Source organism: Ciconia boyciana, chromosome 4, assembly GCF_034638445.1.
Source record: "Ciconia boyciana chromosome 4, ASM3463844v1, whole genome shotgun sequence".
Classification (NCBI taxonomy): domain Eukaryota; kingdom Metazoa; phylum Chordata; class Aves; order Ciconiiformes; family Ciconiidae; genus Ciconia; species Ciconia boyciana.
This window is the reverse complement of record NC_132937.1, coordinates 6,239,324-6,261,337: the sequence shown is the minus strand read 5'-3', so window position 1 is coordinate 6,261,337 and position 22,014 is coordinate 6,239,324. Positions and strand designations below refer to the sequence as shown.

The following is a 22,014-nucleotide window of genomic DNA, read 5'->3' as shown; positions in this document are numbered from 1 at the left end:
GTTCTCATTGAACACGACCAGACTCTTTAAGTGTGGCCGTGATAGTTCATTGAACACGACTAGACTGGGGGTGCATCGCGTTATTTGTGAATCCATAATCGTGAAGTTCAGTACGCTGAACACGACCGGACTTATAACGTTGTCAAATTAATGCTGTCGCCTTAATCGACTTTGCAAAGCTGTTTCAGTGAAAGCCCTGAGAGGGCTCTGACAGGCAAACGTTGACTCTGATGAGTGGCTGCATATACAGTCCTTAGAAAATAACCATTGACCAAGTCTGAGACTAAGACTGGACTTAGCCGCACCTAGACTCCTCTCTGAGAAGGAGTTTAGAAAGCAAGGGGGTCCTGTCTGAACCTCGTGACTCAACGGGAGGTTCCCCCCACCCTGAGCCACTCCTCAGACTCCTACGCGACAGTAACTCTTAACGAAACATAGGTATAGCATGCTCAGATCAAAACTGACATTGTCTAGAGCCCCACATTGGGTGCCAAAAAGAACTGTGGTGAGTTGACCTTGGCTGGCTGCCAGACCCCCAACCCAGTCACTCTCTCACTCTGTCCTGGTTTCAGCTGAGATAGAGTTAATTTTCTTTCTAGTGGCTGGTGTGGGGCTATGTTTTGGATTTGTGCTGAAAACAGTGTTGATAATACAGAGATGTTTTAGTTGTTGCTGCACTAGTCAAGGACTTTTCAGCTTCCCATGCTCTGCCAGGTGCACAGGAAGCTGGGAGGGGACACAGCCAGGATAGTTGATCCAAACTGACCAAAGGGCTATTCCATACCACATGATGTCATGCTCAGTATATAAAGCTGGGGGAAGAAGAAGGAAGGGGGGACTTTTGGAGTGATGGCGTTTGTCTTCCCAAGTAACCACTACGCGTGATGGAGCCCTGCTTTCCTGGAGATGGCTGAACACCTGCCTGCCCATGGAAAGTGGTGAAGGAATTCCTTGCTTTGCTTTGCTTGCGTGCGCAGCTTTTGCTTTACCTATTAAACTGTCTTCATCTCAACCCACGAGTTTTCTCACTTTTACTCTTCTGATTCTCTCCCCCATCCCACCAGGGGGGAGTGAGCGAGCGGCTGCGTGGTGCTTAGTTGCCAGCTGGAGCTAAACCACAACACACTCCCCCTCCTCAGAGGGACAGGGGGATTGCACTATTTTTTACTTGTCAGGAGCAGAATATTATGGATTAGAAATGCATGCTCCATAGAGCTAGAGGTAGGAAAAACAGAACAGTGTGTCAATCTGGAATGCTATCTTATGCACAGGATAAAACTGGGGCTTGTCATGTTAACAATGGGGGCCCAGTGTTTGTCATGATTTTGCATAAGCTTTGTAATTTTTAAGTTGATCTAAGTGGTTAGGAACGTATCTATGGGGTTTCTGAGAGCTGTTGTCCTCTCCGTTATCACTAGTTGATGCATCATTTAGATCCCACATTTAGATTACAGTTGTGTCTATTACAGGAGTTGAGCAGCATATCTGTGATTATAGGTTGCAGCCTATGATTCTAATCATAGGCTGCAATTTACTGCTGATAACAGCAGTAAATTTATCAGGAATTTAAATAGCCTTAGGAAATCAGATTTGAATGCTTGTCCTTAGCTACAGATTATGAGTGGCTCTTCCATTATATGTTTGTTTTCTATTCAGGCATTAGCAAGGACCACTAGCTCCTTTTAAGAATGAAACCATGCCTTCAGTTCCCTCAAATCATTAGTAAGCTTCCTCTATGTCTGCTGAATTTTTCTTTGTGTCTTTGAAATCAAAGAGAACTTGCTGGCTTCTTTTATTTTTCTGGTGTTGATGTGGCTAAGTTTCCAAATATCGATTCTTTCTGAAAAGTTCAGTGGCAGATTCCAGTTTGCATATGACTGAGAAATAAATTGTGCATGTGTGTATGTGCACATACATGTGTGCTTGCATATGTGTATACATACATACATATATGGAAGGAATGACAAATGTTTCCCACCGCTAACCCCACCATCTTCTATTTAGTCACCATGCCCTAGAGAGGTAATTATTCAAAGTAATGTATACAAGGATAGAAAAGCCATAGCAGGTACTAGGATTTAGGAATGCATATCTGTGCCGTAGCTTCTGATAGGGAAAACCCTGTCAGGTTATTCTGAGGAAATCTCCAGGTACCTTAATCACAAAATGTGTAGTTTTAAATAGCATGGCATAGAGTTGAAAAGGGTCTGAAGGAAACAATAGTCAGATTGTGGTGTTGTCATATCAGCAGACATTGAAATTCAAAATATGAAGTACAAAATGGGCATGGGAGAAAAAGACATAGAAAATTGAAAAATATTAAGTAATCATGAAAATTTGTTTTTAAAAATTACTTTAATGACCAATGATAGAAATAAAATATGTTTATCCTGCATGTTATTTGCATTTGTTTAGCTTTTTCTATACAATTTGAAAATGTTTTATAAATATTAAGAATTACTCTTTCTAACATCCCTCAAGGAAAGTATTAATGTTGCCATTTATAGATAGAGATACTGAGGCAGAGAGAGAGTTTTGCTCAAGTCCAATAGAATGTCTATGGCAAAAGTAAAAAGAAAAACTTCAGGTGTTTGCTCTGCTCTGGATTCACATGTTCTTGGTTTTATTGCTTCAACATGCCTGGGTTTTATGATGTTATTCTCTAGATATGTAATAGAAGAATCAGATTAATTTTCATACATAGTAATAATAGTAGTAATTGTATTCTATATCTGGCACAAAAGCTCCAATGCTTTCATACATACTTTGTGTAGTTATTTAAACCGTTTTACTGTATTTCTTAATAGTAATAACAAAAGAAGACATGGTAGAAAGGCAAAGAATGAGTAAAACAGTTAACTGAAATTTTTTCCAAGTTATGCGATAGTTTAGAAATATTAATTCATGCCTAACTCATCAAGGAATTGCAGCAAATCTAACTCAACAGGAAAGAATTGATATGCCCTTGTTGGGGATCAAGGAATCTCATTGTTGGTCTGAAATTATTAGGGAATTTATTAACTTATTTGTATCCTTCACTTCAGTATATCCAAGAGATTTTTTAATGTTGAATTTTTGCAATGACTTGCCTTTTACTTTAGCAATTTGAAGGAGTGATCGTGAGGAACACTTACATTTTTATTTCCCTTCCACGCATGTAACTTCATTTAAAGTTGTTAGCATTCTTCAAGTGATATAATGCTAAAGTGTCTGTCCTCTAAGAATAACTTTAAGGTTTTTCAACATGAGTATTGGCAGTATAAAACGGATACTTGCATCTTGCATTCAGGAATCTAAGGGAATGAACCATAAACAAAAATAAATTAGATGAAGGTAGGAAAAAACCATTCAAAATCATGAAACTGTGCTGACTGAATTATAGACTGGCAACAAAAAAGAAAGGATTCTTGAAACCTAGAGCTTAACTGAATAGAACAAGACTCTTTCTATGTAAGGAGCAAATCCCTTGGGATTTCTAGGGTCACAGTGGTGGGAGAATAGAATATGATAGAAAGACTGAAGATTCTTCAGTAAGTAGGAAGCTTGCAAAAATGAAAGCATGAAAGTTTACAGAAGATGAGTCATGTGAGAAGACAGAACCAGAATAATAAATTTAATTATTCTGGTATTTCTACTAGACAGTTGCTATTACTTCAACTAGTTCAGCCATGAAGCATTCTGCCTGGTAGGTGTTGAGGTGTTGCTCCCCAGAACTCAGCATGTGTTCATATGCTTACCGAGTTTCTCAGGCAGATTCTGTATTTTGCGATGACGTCTGAAGCGATGCTTGACTGCTACAGTTGTCCAAACTAGCTGATTTAAGGTTCTGATGTTAATGAGCTTATGGGCCCTGTCTCAGACCAGGTAGGACTGGGGCAGAGGAAATCATGTATGGGTCTGAGTGGGAAAGGAACGCATTCAGAGCAAGAAGACTGGGGTGGGGAAGAGAGGAGAGGATTAGCATCTGCAACCTGTCAGGAATAAAGTTGTTACTTTAGGCTTTTAATTGCAAGTGCTAATACACTTTTAATGTTTTTCCTATTCAATTATTGGTTGCAATTTCTAAATTAAATTAATTTAAATTTCAGACTAGCTTGCATATTTCTACTTGATACTGCAGTGACTACAGTATAGGTCTACCCTTTTTTTTTCCTCCTTCATTTAATAAATATACAAAGGGTTTGAAAACAACTAATTACAGAAAGAAACAAGGAATCCTTTCTTCCTCAAAAGTCAAGCTTGTTCTTTGGTACATTTTTAAAACTCTAATTGGAAAACTAAAGGATAGAGATTCTTCTAACCTCACAGCAGCCTCTACTGGTTCTCATCAGGTTCAAGACTATCAAGGCTGGCTAAATTACCAAACCATAGACATAATCATAAAATATATCCTTTAGTCATATGTACAACTTGACTGACAAGTTATCTGCCCAATACAATAGGATATAATCTTTGAGTATAGCTGAAACAGTCCTGAATAAGGCTGTCTGCACCTGCATTTGTCATAAAACCTTGTCATTGATGATTTCTTGAATCTGGTATTTGCATCTAAATTAATATTTTTATCCCAAATATAACATTATTGAAAAGTATCCAACAGTAAATTACATCTTAAAAACCCACTTTTTACTGCAAATCAAATAACAGCTTTTGGTTATTTGTCTCCATTGTGTATTTAATCTTATGCAAATTTGCTTCTAATTTTAGGTCCCAATCTTGCAATGAGGTGCATATGGATGAAGTACAGAAGGAAACTTTTTTTTTTTCACCTGATAAGTAAATAAAGGAAATGGTTTCCATAAGACTTCCATAAGGAAGAAAAAAGCACACTGGCTTAAAAAAACACAGCCAGATGAGTGCACACAGCATAGTTTCACTAGTGTTTTTTAAACACAATGGTCTAGAAACAAATTGTAGCTTAAGTCCTGGATTGGAACAGGATTGCTCTGTCCATGTCCTGTTTTTTTGGCTCCTTCTGAAATACCAGCTACTGGCCGCTACTTCAAACAGGATACTTGTCTGTAACTCTAATCTAACCTGTTATGGTGGTTCTTATGTTCTTATGCATGGAATGCATTGCAATATCAGACCTTGTTACTACTTCTTAATTAAATTGAATTATTTGCTTAAAACAGAGCATGTTAAAAAGAGAATATAGAACACTAATATTCATGCAATGTTTCCCCAACCTCTTAAGTTAGTGTCACAATAATAGCTCAGCTTTTTTACTGCTTCTTGTTACCTGTTCCTGATACTAAATTCTCTACATAACAAAACATCAGACTTTTTTCTCTCTCCATAAGCTGCAATGACCACGAGTTTTCTCAGGCTTTGCCATATTTTAGTCTCTTTTATGTTCTCAGCTACGTTTCCATGATCAAGTACTAAATAGCAGAAAAATTACACAAATATATTAAACTTGGTGTACATTATATCTTAGTGTTGTAATTATGTAAATATTCCTCACCAGTTATTAAAGTTTGAATCAAATCTTCTGTTTCCATTCTCCACTAACTTTTGAAGGTGGTAACATTTGCTTGTAAATGAGTGATGCTAAAAAAAGGATACAAAAAATATTTTTTGAAAATGTACTGTTTGGAAAAGTCAAAAGTGATTAAAGAGATTAAAAAGATAGTTAAAAACATTTAGTAAAAAAAAATGTGATGTACTGTTTTCCAGCAGTGGTAGATTTTAAGAGCACTTTTCAATGCACAGGTGACTTTATATTCAGCACTGATTTTTCACACATTTTTCTGGGAAATTTTAGGAATGTTTGTCCGTATGAATCTGACTCATTACAGTGAGCATGGCAAACTTGACTTTTCATCTCATGCAGCTTTTAAGCATCTCAAAGGTCACTCCTATGCTTGACCTGTTGTATGAAGGCAATCAGCCTCTGGTGGTATGGTAGTTGCTGAAAATTCTGCATTTCTGCCTACAGGAAGAACCAGAAGTGGCTGCTGAGGTTGACATTGTCAGGTCACCCTGGCACCCAGATACATATTCATTCTCATCTGACACTGCAGTGTTGGAAGCTACCGTCATCACTAGTCCTGTGAACTGCTCTTGAAGTTTCCCCCTTTTGCAGCAGTCTGAGGCATGTGGTGTTTTGTGGCTCTTGGCTATGTGAAGACTTTCTTATGTGGCTTATAAGGTCAGGAAGGATAGCCTCTCAGGATACAGAAGACCACAAGCCAATTTTATTACACTGGAAAATAGTGTTTTCTGTTTGAAATCTTCATATGATTGCATCAGTACAGTATGTATGCTATTCCAATCTACTTAGTCAATAAAATAATGTTTTAACTATCTATCATTCCAAAGCTTCTGTGTTACGCTTGTACATCTGGACTCTTGTCAGCATCAGCTGCTGAATATAAAAGCAGAGGAAAACAAGCTGTGATTGCCCAGTAGAGAAAAAATATGGTACAAAGGATGAAGGAATGATTGGGGTTTTTTTGTGGTTTGTTTTTTTCTTTTTTGATGTCTAAGGTATTTCTAATAGCATCTATTAGAACAAAAAGGTTGGGGAAAATTTGGTGGTGGAAATTAATGTACATGGACTTTATTACACCCTTTGAAAAGAAGGCCTTTTTTCTGTGGCACTGTTTACTTCTCATTGCAGCTTTATGGGAGGGAGTGGTATACAAGCAGGTTACCTTGTGCTGCTGGGGCACACCAGCAACATCAACAGGTTTCACTATATTTCCAAGCTGGTCATGGGCTAGAAATTGGTGGTCTACCACAGGTTCTGATATAATAGGTATTACATATATATAATTCCGATATCTACCTCTTGTTAGAGTGCTTGATGGGCACAGAAAGTCATAACAGTTTAATCATGCATAGTAAATTATGCCAGAAACAGCTGTGAACGGGTATTAGGCTCTTTCTCCCTTACAAGTATCTGTAGCAATACCGTTGGTGGCTTTACCACACCATCTGTAGCCTAACCACACTGCCCCCTAGCGCCCCGGCCGAGGGGCTGCACTTTGAGCGGACAAACCGCCTGTGCTGCCCTGCCGGCCTTCCGCAGGGCCTAACGGGCCGGGCCCCCAACCGCCCGCACCGTCGTCGCCCTTTGGTTACTCTGCTCTTTAACAAGCAAGAGCAATAGGCACCGGAGTTCAGTGGCGAGAGGCCGAGGGCAGGGCGGTAGCCCTGGGGACACAGTCCACAGGCGCGAGCGGGGGGTGTTCGTCCTCGCCTCCCTCTCAACGGTCTCAGCCCCCTGCGGGGCCCCACAGCACTCACCGCCCGTGGCTCCACGCCCCCGGAAGGTAATCGCGTCCTTCCTCCTAGCCGGGGAACAAGAGCAGCAGCGCCTCTTCCCTCACTTACTAGCCGCCAGTCACAGAGCGTCACCAAGGGATGGTGAGGGCCCAGATTGGTTGACGGGGAGAAGTGAGTCTGGCGTTGATTCGCTGGCTCCGCTCACGTGATGCTGGTGGGGTCGCGATCCCTGCCGTGGTGGAGGGAGTCGGTTTGTCAGGTAGGTCGGTCCTGTATATGGCGTGGTGCAGTTGGTGGTGACTACACCCCAGGAGTGTCGTTGCTGGGGTGGGATGTGCCTGCACTCCGCAGTGTCTTGCCCACCTGCGAGGGAGCTGGGGCATGGGGGGGGGGGGCGGGCGGCGGCAGCAGCAGCAGCAGCAGATAGGCCCCGCGAGCTGATTTACCTGCAGGCTGGGCGCACTCGATGCTGCTCGCGCTTTCTTCTGAGGGTGTGGTGGCAGCAGCAGCGGTGCCGGGAATAGTCGGGGGTGCTTCTTGCCTGGTGGCGGCTCCGCCTTGGTGTAGCTAGTATCGCGGTGGGTGCGGAGTCGGGCCCAGGCCCGGGGCCCTGCGTTGGGTTGAGTGGGTCCCCGGGCATGGGAGGCCCGGGCTCGGCGGCATCCTCGGGGATGAAGGGAGAGAAAGGGCCAAGTCAGTTCGGTTCCTGCTGCGCCTATCCCCGCCAGTACCTGGGGTGCCTGGCCTCGGAGCTGCAGCTCTCTTGCTTTGCTCCCGGTGTACTAAGGCACACCGGCTGGGCTATAACTGCTGCGGGGGAAAGGGGGGAGTGCCCCAGTCACTATTTGAAGCTTTATTATGTGTGGTTCCCCTTAGATAAATGGGGAAATAAGCCCCTGTTTTTTCTCTAGCAATGCTGTACAGCTTAGAGACTTTCTTAACTTTGAATATAGATTGGCTGTGTAGATAGATAGGGACTTTTTGGTGTTACTGTGTCGGCTTTCTTATTTGTGTGCCTTTTTTGAATCTGCTATAAGTAAACATGTTTTTTTCTGTTCATGGGTTTGGTATTTAAGAATACCAAATGCTCACACGTTTGGTATGTGAGGGCAAAGGATATAGAAAGGCATTAAAGATACCTTTTTGTGTTGGCATATGTTTCTGTTTTGTTTAAACTTATGTGAACATACACACTTGGAAGTGACTCATCCCACATGAACATCTGTGTGTGTGGTTTTTTTATTTTATTTTGATACAAGTTAGCCTGTTTTCTGACTTTCTAAATGCGGTGAGAAAGAATATCTTCCAAATACTTGACATAACTTTTCCCCACTTTGTAACAAACCCATGCAAAGTGACTTGGATATTCTGCTGTATCTTAATGTAGTTTCTTTTAACAAGTTGCAATGTAAGAAAAACCTGGGCAACATCTGAAACTTTTTGATTTAAGGTCAAAAGAATTTACTGGATATTATTTTAAGTTAATTATTGCACACATTAAGTTATATATAATAAAGGTATATTGTCCAGAAAAGAAATGACTGATACGTTTTGCTATATGTGTGTTAGCCTTTGGAAGACTCAAGAAGGTGGAAAGTTCATACTTCTAAACAGCTCACAGTCAAAGCAAATTGTAATTAATGGATATACCATAGGTTGAGTTACCATAATGATTATTGTTGGTGAGATGTGTATGGTGTGCGTTTCTCCTTTCATAAATTCCTTTTTAATGTGTTTGTAGCAAATTATCAGTCCTGTTAAAAGTTTAGAGTAAACCTTTGTGGAATGTTAACCCTGAACCCTGAAAGAGTTGAGCTTTCAAAGAAGATACTTCTTTGAAGGAAAAGATTGTTTTAGATATACAAGGTTACTTTTAAACTGGGCAAAGGCTTTGTTAATGATCACCAAGATCCTTCCTTGCTTTCCTACAGCTATAACTTCTTGTCACAACTGAATCTTTCAAAAGAAGGTGGTTCTTCAGTTGATATTTGGATTATCAATGTATAAAGTGATCAGCTGCCACTTATTAATGTTTTTTGAGCTATCAGCAGGGTGAAGGAAGGTATGTTGCTTTCTCTGCCTTCAGGCGGAGAAAGCTGGCAGCAAGCCTGGAGTTGCTCCATACAAGGATGGATTAGCTGCATGAGGTCATCACTTCATAGGGAGGAGTCTTTTTCAGTGTGTGGGAAGTGGGTCTAGGAAAAGGAAGGGGAATTCTTTTCCTTGGGGGGGGGGGAAGGAAGGAGGGGCAGCAGCAAGAGAAGAGAGTTTATGCTCATTCCAGCAGAAAGTAAACTGCTATGTGCTTTTATCTTAAGAGAAAAGACTTTCCACTTAATACTGTCTCAATTATAGTGTTGACTTATTTATGTTATAAAAAATGGTTTTAGAAAACTTAAGAAGAGAGGATTATTATGCAGGAGAGACATGAGAATTGTTGAGTATTCACCATTTTGTTAAGGAATAAAAAGATCTAAAATATTGCGTATGTAAATATGCTGCAAGTTTCTGCTCTGTAACATTTGCATTGGGTCACTGCAGTATTTCTGCAGAAAGATTTATTTTGGAAACTTTTGTTAATAGTGAAGCAATGGAATTCTTAGGTTTGTTTCCAGGGTTTGAGAAAAGATAGTTAACTTTTTTTTAAGAGCTTCATGTGTGTGATGATACACGGTGTATAGAAAGTTTTGGAAGTAGTTCTTAGAAAGCTGTAGTTTTTAGAAAGCTAAGTAGTTCTTAGAAAGTTTGGAAGAAAGTTCTTAGAAAATCATATTTGAGGGTATGACTTCAAAATTTTTTTTAATATTATGGTTTTGGAAGCTATTTATGTTAACATGAGGAGCTGAAATGTTAGGAAATTAAGATTAAGCATCAAAATAAATGACCATAATTAAGACCTAATGAAAAATCAATTGCATTTCAAGTAGGGACAACTTGTGAAAAGTTTGTGATTTGCTTAGCATTCCATAAGAGCTCTTCAGCAGAAGCAGAAATACAATTCAGAATAGTATTAAACTGCATTAATCATGAGTCCTTTTTTCCCCTGAAACTGCCTGTTGAGAAAATGGGAAGACATTGACAAACAAAAACTGTCCCTTCTTACATATGTGATAGTATAGTTTTTAGTGAAGAAGTGTGTGTGTGTTGTCTGTGTGCAGAGAGCAGAAGATACAGTTTGTCTGTGTTAAGTGGCTTCAATCAGTAATTTGATTTAATAAATGGAATTTTCAGACAGGGGCATCTTATCACATGCAATTCTTTAACATTTGCTTAAAACTTGAACGTCTTTAGGTGTTAGTGGTAACATGCCTTTCACTTTCATGAGTCTGTCTGAACCTGAAAAGGGGGAAGGAAGTGTTCCTGTCCAGTGGTGTTCTGGTGTTTCTACCTGGTTTGTATTTGTGATAGGAGGACTGGAACCAAATTTACCATAATGTTTTCCTCTTGTAATTTTTTGCTGGTGTGGGCTTTCTCTTACATAATTGAATCTTAGTCTTTGGAACTTCTCATAAGAGTCTTTGTATCTGCTATTAAAAATGTAGTAAATTATGTAATGCTTCTAGCCTGCTGCATTTTTTTCTCCTTTTGTATTTGCTTGCATAGCTGCTGTTTCTTTACAGTGACTGAATGTAAGCATTAGTCTTTCCTATTATTGGTTATGAAGAGTGGAAATTTTGTATTAAGCAACACTTAGTTTCTAGACTGTCACTAAGTAACCAGAAAGGCATACTAAATAATGTCTGCTTGAATATGAACTAAAATTATCCCATCATAAGATTTTTTTTTAAAAATGTTATGACCATACCATTATAAGTGCTTTGTTTTAAATAATGGGAATCTGCAAAACAGTTCTCTTTTCTTTACCCTTACACAGTCTGTCTATCTCGCTTTAAATTTTGTTTAATTTGTGTCTTTTTTTTTTTTTTTTACAAGGGCATATGGCCAAACAAATATAGGATGCCTTGTCTAAAGATTTAATTTTAAACTGGTATGAGATTGTATGTGAATGCTTATATTGGTCTGGATGTAGCTTATATAGATTGGCTTGTAATTACAAGCTATATTACAAGCCCATTTTTCTCACACACACAGGTAAAAATATATTAAAAGATAAAAAAATCCACAACAAAACCCACACAACTTCAAAGATCCAGTCGTCTTTCTCAGTTTACTTCACCTAGACTATAGTCAGAGTTGCAGCTTGAATTTTGAATGTTTTGAGAAATTTCAGCGTCTTGGTCAGTCACTTTCTCAAGTTGTCACTTGTTTCCTTATAGTCTGTTGAAAATAGTTAGTAAGTTTGTCTTTCCCATATAATATCTTTTGTTCTCCCATGCTTCTCCTTTCCTTATTAATGGGCTTCCTTTTTGTTTTATCAAGTGTAAATTTCACAAATAAATGAATTTATCTAATTTTCCTGATATAATGCACTGTTTCATAAGAAAATATATTCTAAGAACTTAAAAAAAAGAAAAAAGTTATCTTTGGTTGCACGCGTATAGACAATTATTTCTTCCCTCGTGTGTATGAAGTCATAGCATAATGCTACTTGCAGTAATTGAGAAATCTTTGCTATTTCTATTTCTTTCAAATCTCTTTTCTTTTTTTTTTTAATATATCTTCTGGTAATAATCTGAAAATGCAAAGTAACTTATCTGAATTTGTTTTTTGTGATGTATTTTAAAAATAAAAATAATGTATTTGGTCTGTTTTTCTTTCACAGAGTTCCTAGAAAATAAAAGTATATTTTAGAAAGTAGAAGTCAGACGAAGTAGCTGCAGGTATAAAGAGAAGTATACTAAGGATAATTTCTTGGGGAAAATTTTTTAAGGTATATAAGCTACGTTTTGCAGGAAAACCTTCCTGAAAATAAGCTGATTATTTTTTATTGGGTAGACTGATATTTCAGGCCAGTTTTGAAATGATCAGGCTAGTTTTAGATTACCACTGTGGATGTCTATTAATAGTGGTAGCTCTATGGAAACATTAAGTCAGCGAAGGCTAGTTTATATTCCATACAATTAGTCTCAAATGCATGTATAGATAATATTCTGAATATGTGATTAGTGTAAACAAATGATAGGTAAAGCATGCATTTTATGTTTCACCATCTTTTTTTGTACATTCCAGGAGTAGATCCTATACTGAGAGAAATTAATTATTTAATAGTCTAATTTTTATTTGGGGTGTGGATGGAGGGGTAAGAATGATTTCCTTGCTTTAATGGAATATGACTATTATAAGCCTCACATTAAGAAATTGAGATGGACTGTCTAGTAAATTGATCACCTGTTGTAAAGTGGTCTTTAAATCATTACTAAAGCCTTGAATTTGAGCATTTGTTTCTCCTGAATCCAAGTTGTCTTCCTTTTCTGTTTTTGCAGTATTCTTAATGTTTAGAGTAGGGCTGCAAAATATGTTCATGCTAAGCAACTTAGAGCCCATGTAGCATGGGAATTGATAGCAGATCAAGAGTAAGTATGAGCCTCTTGGCATACGATTCGCATTCTATATGCCGCCGCCTTGAGGGTCCACATGTGTGCTGTGCTTCCCTGTTCTGAATTTAACTGAAGGCCAGGCTTGCTTCTGGTTTGTGGTTTATCAGTTGCCTGTCTTGGCATGGAAAGACATGTGGCTGTCATGTGGGCTGTGTCATGTGGGCTGTCATTCACATTATAAACCACAAGTTTTAATTGGTGTTTATGGATCCGTCATTATTTTAAGATTAACAGTCACATTCCTAGATATGTTTCATGGCAATATATAATAAAATTCCTGAGCCAGAAGTTATTACAAGGGTAGGAGAATATCCTAGGAAAGTATCGCTATATACATGCTTTGTTCTTCCCTACTCTGCCAATGACCAAAAGCAAATGAGACACAGGATAGAGGACTGTGGACTGCATGGACCTTTGGTCTGACCCAGTATGGCCATTATCATGTGTCGGGGATAGATTGCAGTCTTTAGGTGTATATTGGATGTGAAAAGTACTGTTCTCAGAGCTGTTGCTGGAATCCAGGAAGACTACTAATGCTGGAATATTGGCTCTATTTGCTGAAGGCAGTGTTACAATACTGAAGAATCATGTGACTCATTGAAGTTTTTTTGTTGACATACTGACGAAATTTATCATTGCTTAGTTTGGAATCTTACAGCATCGCTGTTCTTGGTGGTGGTGATTGAGACAAGTCACAAACCCTGTTTGGTAACTATACTGAAATTCAGAACTGTTCAAGGAATTCACAATAGATTATTAAATGTACATTGAGGATTTATTTCTCATCATTGATTAGTTTGTTGTTTTGGGAGTGATTCTAAAAAAAAAAATTGACTCTGGGACATATTTTAACTGTTAATACTTACCAAATATTGATTGGCTAACTTGCATACCCAGTAATTTTTATAGTGATATATAGATCTTCTCTTAAAATAAAGATTAAACTAGTTGAAACTAATTTGTTCTATTTGGTGCCACTGGAATTTTATTACCTTTACAAAACATGCTAGACTTCAATTTCAGATTTCACATGTCAAATTATGCAAGCATTGTTCATGTGCGGAAAAAGAGATAAAGCTCATGGGTATCTGCCAGAAGTAGGAAAGATCCCTTTACAGTAAGGGTAAGCAATTTTTGCAGGTCTTTCTGTATTAATTTGTCATTTTGTGTGTTCATTGTCATCAGTTCTTGATCTAGCTACTTTAAAGCATGATCCCATCTCTCTTTTTTTTTTTCCCTTTAAGATAAAATATTCTTCTGTCTTTTTTTTGAGGAAGATTTTATTTGTAATATCTTTCACGCTTTCTTTTTGTATTTTCTGCACTGGAGTAGAAAGTATCTTTATGTCTCAAACTTCCCATATCTCATACTGGTTCCACAGTAAATCTTTTCTGGATTTAGATTTTGCTTTGGACTTCTCAATTTTACCACTAGTCTGTGGTTGTAAAATCTGTCTGGGAATCTGTCTTGCATGTTCAGTGCTACCATTACAATGTTGTGTGGGGAAGCAAAAAATGGGACTACTAATATTTCTTCCCTAATCCAGTAACTGAATGTGGGGAAGCACAAGAATGAAGAAGCTACAAATAACAGCCAGGATTGTTCACTATACTGAAACAGCATATCCTGTTGCCATGGTTGGAAACAGCACTATCCTAAATGGTCTGACCCAGTAGGGCAGCTATCAAGCCATCTGTGTACACCAAGCAGGGGAATATCAAACCTGAGAAAATATCTGAAATAGAAAAATCCGAAAGAGAAAATATCCTGAGAAAATATCTATGTATTGATGTGAGATATTGTTTCTTTGAATGCTGGCCTTTTGAAATGCACTTGTGCTTTCTAAGAGTATTCTAACTACAGATTGCATAGACCATGTCTATTAATTTATTTGGTAATTCTTATAGTTTTGGCTTCAAGTAAGTGACAGTGTGATCTGTATTGGTTTCACTTGATTTCTATATATAATTAAAAGTATTGTTTTTTAGGCTGTAGACAGTTAAGTGGGTTAGATATTGATACTTGTTTACCACTTCTTTGCCTCTGCAATATTGGAGCATTTGAGATTAGCTGAATTTGGCTACTGTGGTAAAAGACAATAATAAATGTTTCTATAAACACATTCACAACAAGAGGGCTAGGGAGAATCTCCATCCTTTACTGGATGCAGGGGGAAACATAGTGACAAAGGATGAGGAAAATCCTGATGTATTGAATGCCTTCTTTGCCTCAGTCTTTACTAGTAAGACCAGTTGTTCTCTGGGTACCCAGCCCCTTGAGCTGGAAGACAGGGATGGGGAGCAGAATGAAGCACCCATAATCCAGGGGGAAATGGTTAACAACCTGCTATACCACTTAGACACACAGAAGTCTATGGGGCCGGATGGGATCCACCCAAGAGTACTGAGGGAGCTGGTGGAAGTGCTCACCAAGCCACTTTGCATCATTTATCAGCAGTCCTGGCTAACTGGGGAGGTCCCAGTTGACTGGAGGCTAGCAAATATGATGCCCATCTACAAGAAGGGTTGGAAGGAGGATCCAGGGAACTACAGGCCTGTCAGCCTGACCTCGGTGTAAGGGAAGGTTATGGAGCAGATCACCTTGAGCACCATCACGTAGCAGGTACAGGACAACCAGGTGATCAGGCCCAGTCAGCATGGGTTTATGAAAGGCAGGTCCTGCTTGACCAACCTGATCATCTTCTATGACAAGGTGACCCTCCTAGTGGATGAGGGAAAGGCTGTGGATGTTGCCTACCTAGACTTTAGTAAAGCCTTTGACACCGTTTTCCACAACATTCTCCTGGAGAAACTGGCTGCTCATGGCTTGGATGGGCATACGCTTCATGCCCCTGTACTTGGCACTAGTGAGGCTGCACCTTGAATACTGTGTTCAGTTTTGGGCCCCTCAGTACAAGAAGGACATCGAGTTGCTGGTGTGTGTCCAAAGAAGGGCAACGAAGCTGGTGAAGGGTCTAGAGCAGGAGTCTTATGAGGAGTGGCTGAGGGAACTGGGGTGGTTTAGTCTGGAGAAAAGGAGGCTCAGGGGAGACCTTACTGCTCTCTACAACTACCTGAAAGGAGGTTGTAGAGAGGTGGGTGTTGGTCTCTTCTCCCAAGTAACGAGTGATAGGAGGAGAGGAAATGGCCTCAAGTTGCGCCAGGGGAGGTTTAGACTGGATATTAGGAAACTTTACTTCACCGAAAGGGTTGTCAAGCATTGGAACAGGCTGCCCAGGGAAGTGGTTGAGTCGTCATCCCTGGAGGTATTTAAAAGACCTTTGGATGAGGTGCTTAGGGACATGGTATAGTGGTGGTCTTGGTAGTGTTAGGTTAATGGTTGGACTTGATGATCTTAAAGGTCTTTTCCAACCTAAATGATTCTACGATTCTCATTTCTGTATTGAACATTGTCTTCATTTACATGGGAGAAGTACTAAGGCTGGCTTGCCCAGCTGAGAATCACCAGCTCTGAAACTTTATCCTTGTTAGTCTTAAAGAATTAGAATTTTCTCTCTTGCAAAACAGTTTTTTGTTATGCTGCTTCTGTTGTGGTGAATGGAATGATTTAAAAGAAAGATGAGAGTCCAGTATGTATACATTTTTTGTCAATGTATCCAGGCATCTAATAGTGTAATCTGAAAACAATCTAATTGCTACTTAATGAAGGGAGACTTAGCAGGCTGAAGTGAGATATTATTGGATCTTTTGTTCTATTGATTCACTGTGAGTCAGTAAAAGCTGAATTAAATATCATACGCTGAAAACCTTTCCTCCCTCCCTTGTCCTTCTGTCTTTCAGTAAAAGATGGAAGTCAGCACTTTATTAGTAGCACAGGGCCAGACTTTATCCTGAGATTCAGTTCCATTCTTTTCCAATTCTGAAATGTAGGAAATTAGCTTATAACCCTGAAGTGTAGTAGGAGAAAAATGAGCTTAGTCACAAAAGTAGATATAAATCTGAAGGGTGTCAAAAATCACAAATGAAACACCAGTCATGTTAATAAGTGTCTTAAAATTTTTTTCATCCATCTTACTAAATTTTTTTGCAAGACTTCCTAAACTTTAACTGTAAAAATATTAGCATTAATACAGCTAATGACAGAGACCATCCTTTATAAAGCAAGCCAATATAAATTTAGTGTTGTTCTTTATGACAGAGCTCTTAACCATCAGTAAGAATTCTGAATATAATATGATGCTTTTGAAGTTAAGATCATATGAAAGCTTGTGACAGCAAGATCTAAGGTTACTCATTATAACCTTCATTTGTCTCTATTGTGTACATGCATAATAACACAATGCTATTTTTATTTTCTTTATAGGATCATGGTTTCTTTAGTTACATACCATAGCTTGTGTTCTGATAATAAATATGTAGAGAATGAGGCTTATTTCAGTAACTTTCTGGAATAGCTAACTGAGGCAGGAAACTGCAAGAAGAGAAGGAATGGTTTTGGGAGTAAGGTTACTCTGGAGATAAAGTGATTATGCTGCTATTACCGTGACACATCATATTGGACAAATCATATACCTCAAAATTTTCCGATGTGATGACTGTTCTTCATTATCTGATAGTCAGCTTTCAAGTTGTAGATTCTGGTTTGCAGAAATTCTGTGTGGTAACTGAAGCCAATTACATCTTTGTTCTAGATGTTTAATATGTTAAAAATGCTAGGCACTCTGAAAAGTCTGTCTTTAAGCCTTGCAAATTAGGTATCTAGTATTAGCTGGTACAATGTTGACATTAATTTCTGTGTCTTAGTTATCTGCATAAAATAAGAGTATTAGTCCTGCTTCACCTCTTGGACTGTTAGGAAGATAAAGCTACTAATGTTTGTAAAGCACTCAGTGAACTTCAGTGGCAATGAAAAGCCTATGAAGAAGTTAATACTTCTGTGTTCAGAAGAACTAAGGCTTGTCTGGAGTGCAGGAATTGGTGAAAAAGCAATGCACAGGGTATGTTTGTGCTGCGCTCTAGAGCTGTAATTGTAGTTTATGTAAGTTTATCTGACCAAGTTTGAAGCTGATTAGTATGGGGATAAGTTTTAGATGGATACACAGAAAATGGGGTTCAGCCCACAGGGCAAAACCTATGTAAGCCTTTGGAAATTGCTTGTATATGTGAACTCAACTCTTCTGTGATGTGGCTGCATGTGTATCAGAAGCAGGTGTTTTAAAGCTAGCTCAGACATGTCTTTGACCTGCAGTTGTGCTGTAGGATTTCATACAGTAATATTCAATATTATCTGATTATCAAATTATGTTCATTTTGTGCAATGAGACGGAGCTGCTTTAGGGGGAAATGGTATGAAATTTAGGACTCTTATGATGAGTGTATCTGGGGGATCAATGTAAGGTTGCATGGGGAACCTGATTTGAGATATCTTTTAACTTTTGGGAGGTTGAATGTGAAACTTTTACTACAGTATTTAGGAACAAACTTACCTAGTCATCTTCCAGTTATCCATTTCTCAGAGATGCAGTGCTCTTAGGACTTAACATTGGAATCAAACATTTTGAGTCACTAGGTCTAGTCACTTAGAGTTAGGGAGTGTGGTGGGGGTTGGCCCCAGCCAACAACTAAGCACCCACCAGTGTCCCCTCCCAACTTCTTGCCCATCCCCAGCTTGCTTACTGGTGGGGCAGTGTGAGGAGCAGAAAAGGCCTTGACTCTATGTAAGCACTGCTCAGCAATAATGAAAACACCCCTGTGTTATCAACACTGTTTCCAGCACAAATTCAAAACATAGCACCATACAGGCTGCTATGAAGAAAATTAACCCTATCCCAGCCAGACCCAGTACAGGTAGGTACTATTATACTACTATATTTTACAGATGGGAAACTGGAGGCTACAAACTGAGATTAAGCTGACAGTTCAAAGTAACATGGAGGACCTGAGATCTCTTCAAGTCATAGGTTGGTGTTTGAAATGGTTTTGACCTTCCTTTCAGTTGGTTTCCAAGTGGTATATAGAAGGTAATGCTTAATCTTATGATTATGTTATTTCAGAGTTTAGGCATTAATAGTTGCCCTTTGTAACACAAGTTTTTCTTTCGATATGTTTCTCATGAATCTTGTTCTACTTTCAGATGTGGTGAAGAATCTATCTTGTCACCTGTGTGGTATAGAGTGCCTTAAAAAATGGGGTTTGGAAGTGACCTGAAGTATTCTCATGATGCTTTATTAAAACTGCAAGATTGGGAACTACGACTGCTGGAAACAGTGAAGAAATTTATGGTTATGCGAGTAAAAAGTGATAAGGAGTATGCTTCTACTTTACAAAATCTTTGTAATCAAATAGATAAAGAGAGTACTTGTCAACTGAATTATATCAGCAATGTGTCCAAGGTAAGAAAATCCTTAGAAATCAACAGGGTTGGGTTTTTTGTTAGTTTGGGGTTTTTGTCTGGTTTTTGTAAGTAACAAAGTCCAGCAATTTTTTTTTTTATTTTCCAATGACCTACTAAAATGTGTCACAATAAATATTACTCTCCTGGCTGCTTTGTGAAGTGACTCTGTCTTATAGTCTGTCTACTTTATTTAGAGGAAAATGGGAAAGATAGTATATAGAATGACAACTGGCTCAGCTCAAAATAGTGTTTCTGTTTGATTCCTATTGACTCAGCCTCTTGAATTACTGCTGCCGAAGTGTTTAAAATAAGCTCCTTTTAGTCCCCCGGTGGAATATGCAAAAGTCAAGCTCCAGTCTTGCTTTAAGAACAATAAACTAAACCAGGATCCTGAATTTTGAACTTCAGTATTTTAGGTTCCTGGGTTGTCTGCTATTTTGTTTAGCATATTCTGTTTTCAAAACATTATAGTAAACTTTTCTTTTAAAACAGTTAAATAGGAACTATTGTTTATGTTATAGAATTTGTGACAGAAATAGAAAAATGCTAGGAAACCAAGGCAAAGCCTAGCATTCCAACTGTTATTCAAACCATAGTATATTTTTGTGAAAACAAAGCATTAATTCAGGATGTTTCTCATAATTGTAGATTTGTTTAAACATAATTTCATACCCAATTTAAAATAAGTGTCTTGACTTTTTATGAAGGTAAGGCTGTCCTCCCCCTAAATGATTAATCATCACATTTAGAGGAAGTACAATGAAGGTAAAGATGACTTAAACTTCCCTATTTCACTTGTTAGTAAGCTTCACTCCTGACTTGGATTCTTTCCTGACTAGAGAAAACAATTCTGTTTTAATGGCTTATTCAATTCTTGGCCCTTTTGCTGTAGCAGTGGTTACACAGTCGCTTCAGTGTGGCATAAATCCTGATCTCCTCTGCAAGAAAACATCTTTTTCGGTCAGGTTAAGTTTTAGACAAAGCAGTTCTTAGCTGGCTTATGGAGTTGCTGCTTGAATGCTAGCTTCTTATGTATGAGCATGACATATATGCTCATGGGAGTAAGAACATTACTCCTTGTGCATCAATCTAGATTTATACTGGATTGAAGTGGTGGTTTGTGTGATTTGAAAGCTACACTGGTATAGCTAGCCTGTTTCAGCTGTCCCCAAAGTATAACCACATAGCATTTAGCTTAAATTCCATCCCTCCCCAGTAATGATTGTATCTTTAAATTGACGCTCTGCCTTTTTTAATATGTGGCTTTAATGGTGTATTTTGGTGTATTTGGAATGCTCTTCACCCAGTTATGTTTTTCATACACAGTCTGTTATAGGTTTTGTTATCTAAGCTGGTGATGACTTTGGTAAACTGATTCAAACATTTTCTGCTTAATGGCAGAAGTCAGATAGCTTCTTTGGGATCCATCAGTATAAAATATATGGCATAGAAAACTGTTTCATATAGATTTATTGATGATATGATTAATAATTCTTGCTAGTGCTGCCCCAGTAGAATTGCTCTTATGTGCTAGCAAAATTGTCTTGCAGTTACTTTAGGCAGTGAAACTGAGAGTGACTTAAGGCTAGAACAATAAAGGAGCACAGATATTGGAGTATTCAGCATTGCAGTCTTTAAGCTTTGTGGCTAGCTCAGTCTAGCACAACTTATGCCAGTAATATGGGTGTCTCTCTTTGTGAGCAAATAACAATAATAATAATAAAAAAAGCTGAAGATGTATCTTAAGCCATTTTCTCCTTGGGTTGCAGAGAGGCATCTGTGTCATATTTTGAAAACTTGTTTTGGACATTGGCACCTAAGTTGTTCTTTCAGGAGTTTTTAGCCTCTCTCCCCCCATCTTCTGAGGAGATATCATGTTCCTCAAACTGCACCCTTGATCTCTGTACATCTTTGCACAATAGCAAAAATATTCATATGCTGCTGGCAAATCTTTTGTGTGGGCTTGCCTTGAAATTTCACTGTCAACTTAGATTTTTAAGGTTGTGTAGCAATACATTGTCTTACTGATTTTTGGCAATTAAAATATCTGAATTATTGTTTTGATTACTTTACTGACATAATTCTAATTTACTTTGCTATTTCATGATACCTTTTCCTGAGAAGAGAGGTTTTACAGAACCAAAATCTGACCAAATATTTTGCAGTGTATGTCTAGTATCTTACATTTCCTAACATCTGAAAAACTGCACCAAGATCTCTAATCCTTTATGCTTTTATTTTTTAAGTGTATAGCAAGAGTGAGTAACTGGAGATGGGTTTTTTGAAAATGTGTCCTATTTAATGAAGAGGCAGTAAACTTGTTGGAAGGCACAGTGGCAGCATCTACTAATGCCAGAAAAGCAGTATTTTTAAGTGCTTTACATAAGCTTTTTTCTGTGTGTATGTCTAAAAATCTCATGTGTTAAACCAAACAATATTTTATTTTGTTGCTTTTGACAGATTGCGGGTTGGTTTGGTTTTTTTGGAAGGTAATACTTTGCCTTTTTTTGCTATCTGTCCCTTAGCTTTTTTTAAATAGCTTTTGCTATTTAAAAATAATAAAATGTAATCATACAAAACACTGAAATCTTGTTTTAACCAATATTTTCTTAGTGTGGAAAGAGAGATGTAAGGAATGGAGAATGTGCAGATTAATTTTTTTTTAATTGGAAAGACAATTTTTCACTACGTATATGACTTATTTGGGTTTCTTTAGTGAATTGTAAGCTAAGTATTTCTTTAGAGTACCTGTTCTGTTGAAAAATGCATTTGCTGGGCTTGTCAGGATTGGTTTAAACTGTTTCATCAGTAATAAATCAGTCAAAGAGAAAATGCATAACTCTTACAGTTTTACCTCTAGGAGCGCTCTCATGAACTCTTCTATAACCACAAGACTCATTCCTGTAATAAAGATGTTTAATGTTGTTTT

General features: G+C 38.2%; 1 protein-coding gene and 1 long non-coding RNA gene across 15 annotated transcripts in view; one reads left to right on the top strand and one right to left on the bottom strand.

Annotated features, from left to right (window-relative positions):
- Window positions 1-2,424: 2,424 nt before the first annotated feature.
- On the bottom strand, window positions 2,425-7,999 carry LOC140650544 (uncharacterized). 2 transcript variants are annotated; one of them, XR_012042064.1, is made up of 5 exons: window positions 7,680-7,999; window positions 7,255-7,503; window positions 5,468-5,553; window positions 3,738-3,971; window positions 2,425-3,293 (listed from the first exon to the last, which is right to left on the bottom strand). It is a non-coding gene; the product is annotated as an uncharacterized lncRNA (long non-coding RNA). The 2 variants fall into 2 exon arrangements; XR_012042065.1 differs by lacking the exon at window positions 7,680-7,999 and having other exon boundaries at window positions 2,425-2,662; window positions 3,135-3,293; window positions 7,255-7,377.
- The window catches only part of LOC140650543 (tyrosine-protein kinase Fer-like), a 213,971-nt gene continuing 199,311 nt past the window's right edge, over window positions 7,355-22,014 (top strand). For 12 of the 13 annotated variants that reach the window (XR_012042062.1, XR_012042060.1, XR_012042063.1 and 9 more), the window contains exons 1-2: window positions 7,384-7,492; window positions 18,825-19,083. Coding sequence is in view for 9 of the 13 variants with exons in the window: in XM_072858971.1 (XP_072715072.1) it covers window positions 18,877-19,083 (207 nt within the window). In the remaining 4 variants the exon portion in view is untranslated. Of the gene's footprint in view, window positions 7,493-18,569; window positions 18,652-18,824; window positions 19,084-22,014 lie in introns of all 13 variants that reach the window. The other variant, XM_072858970.1, reaches the window with a different exon arrangement.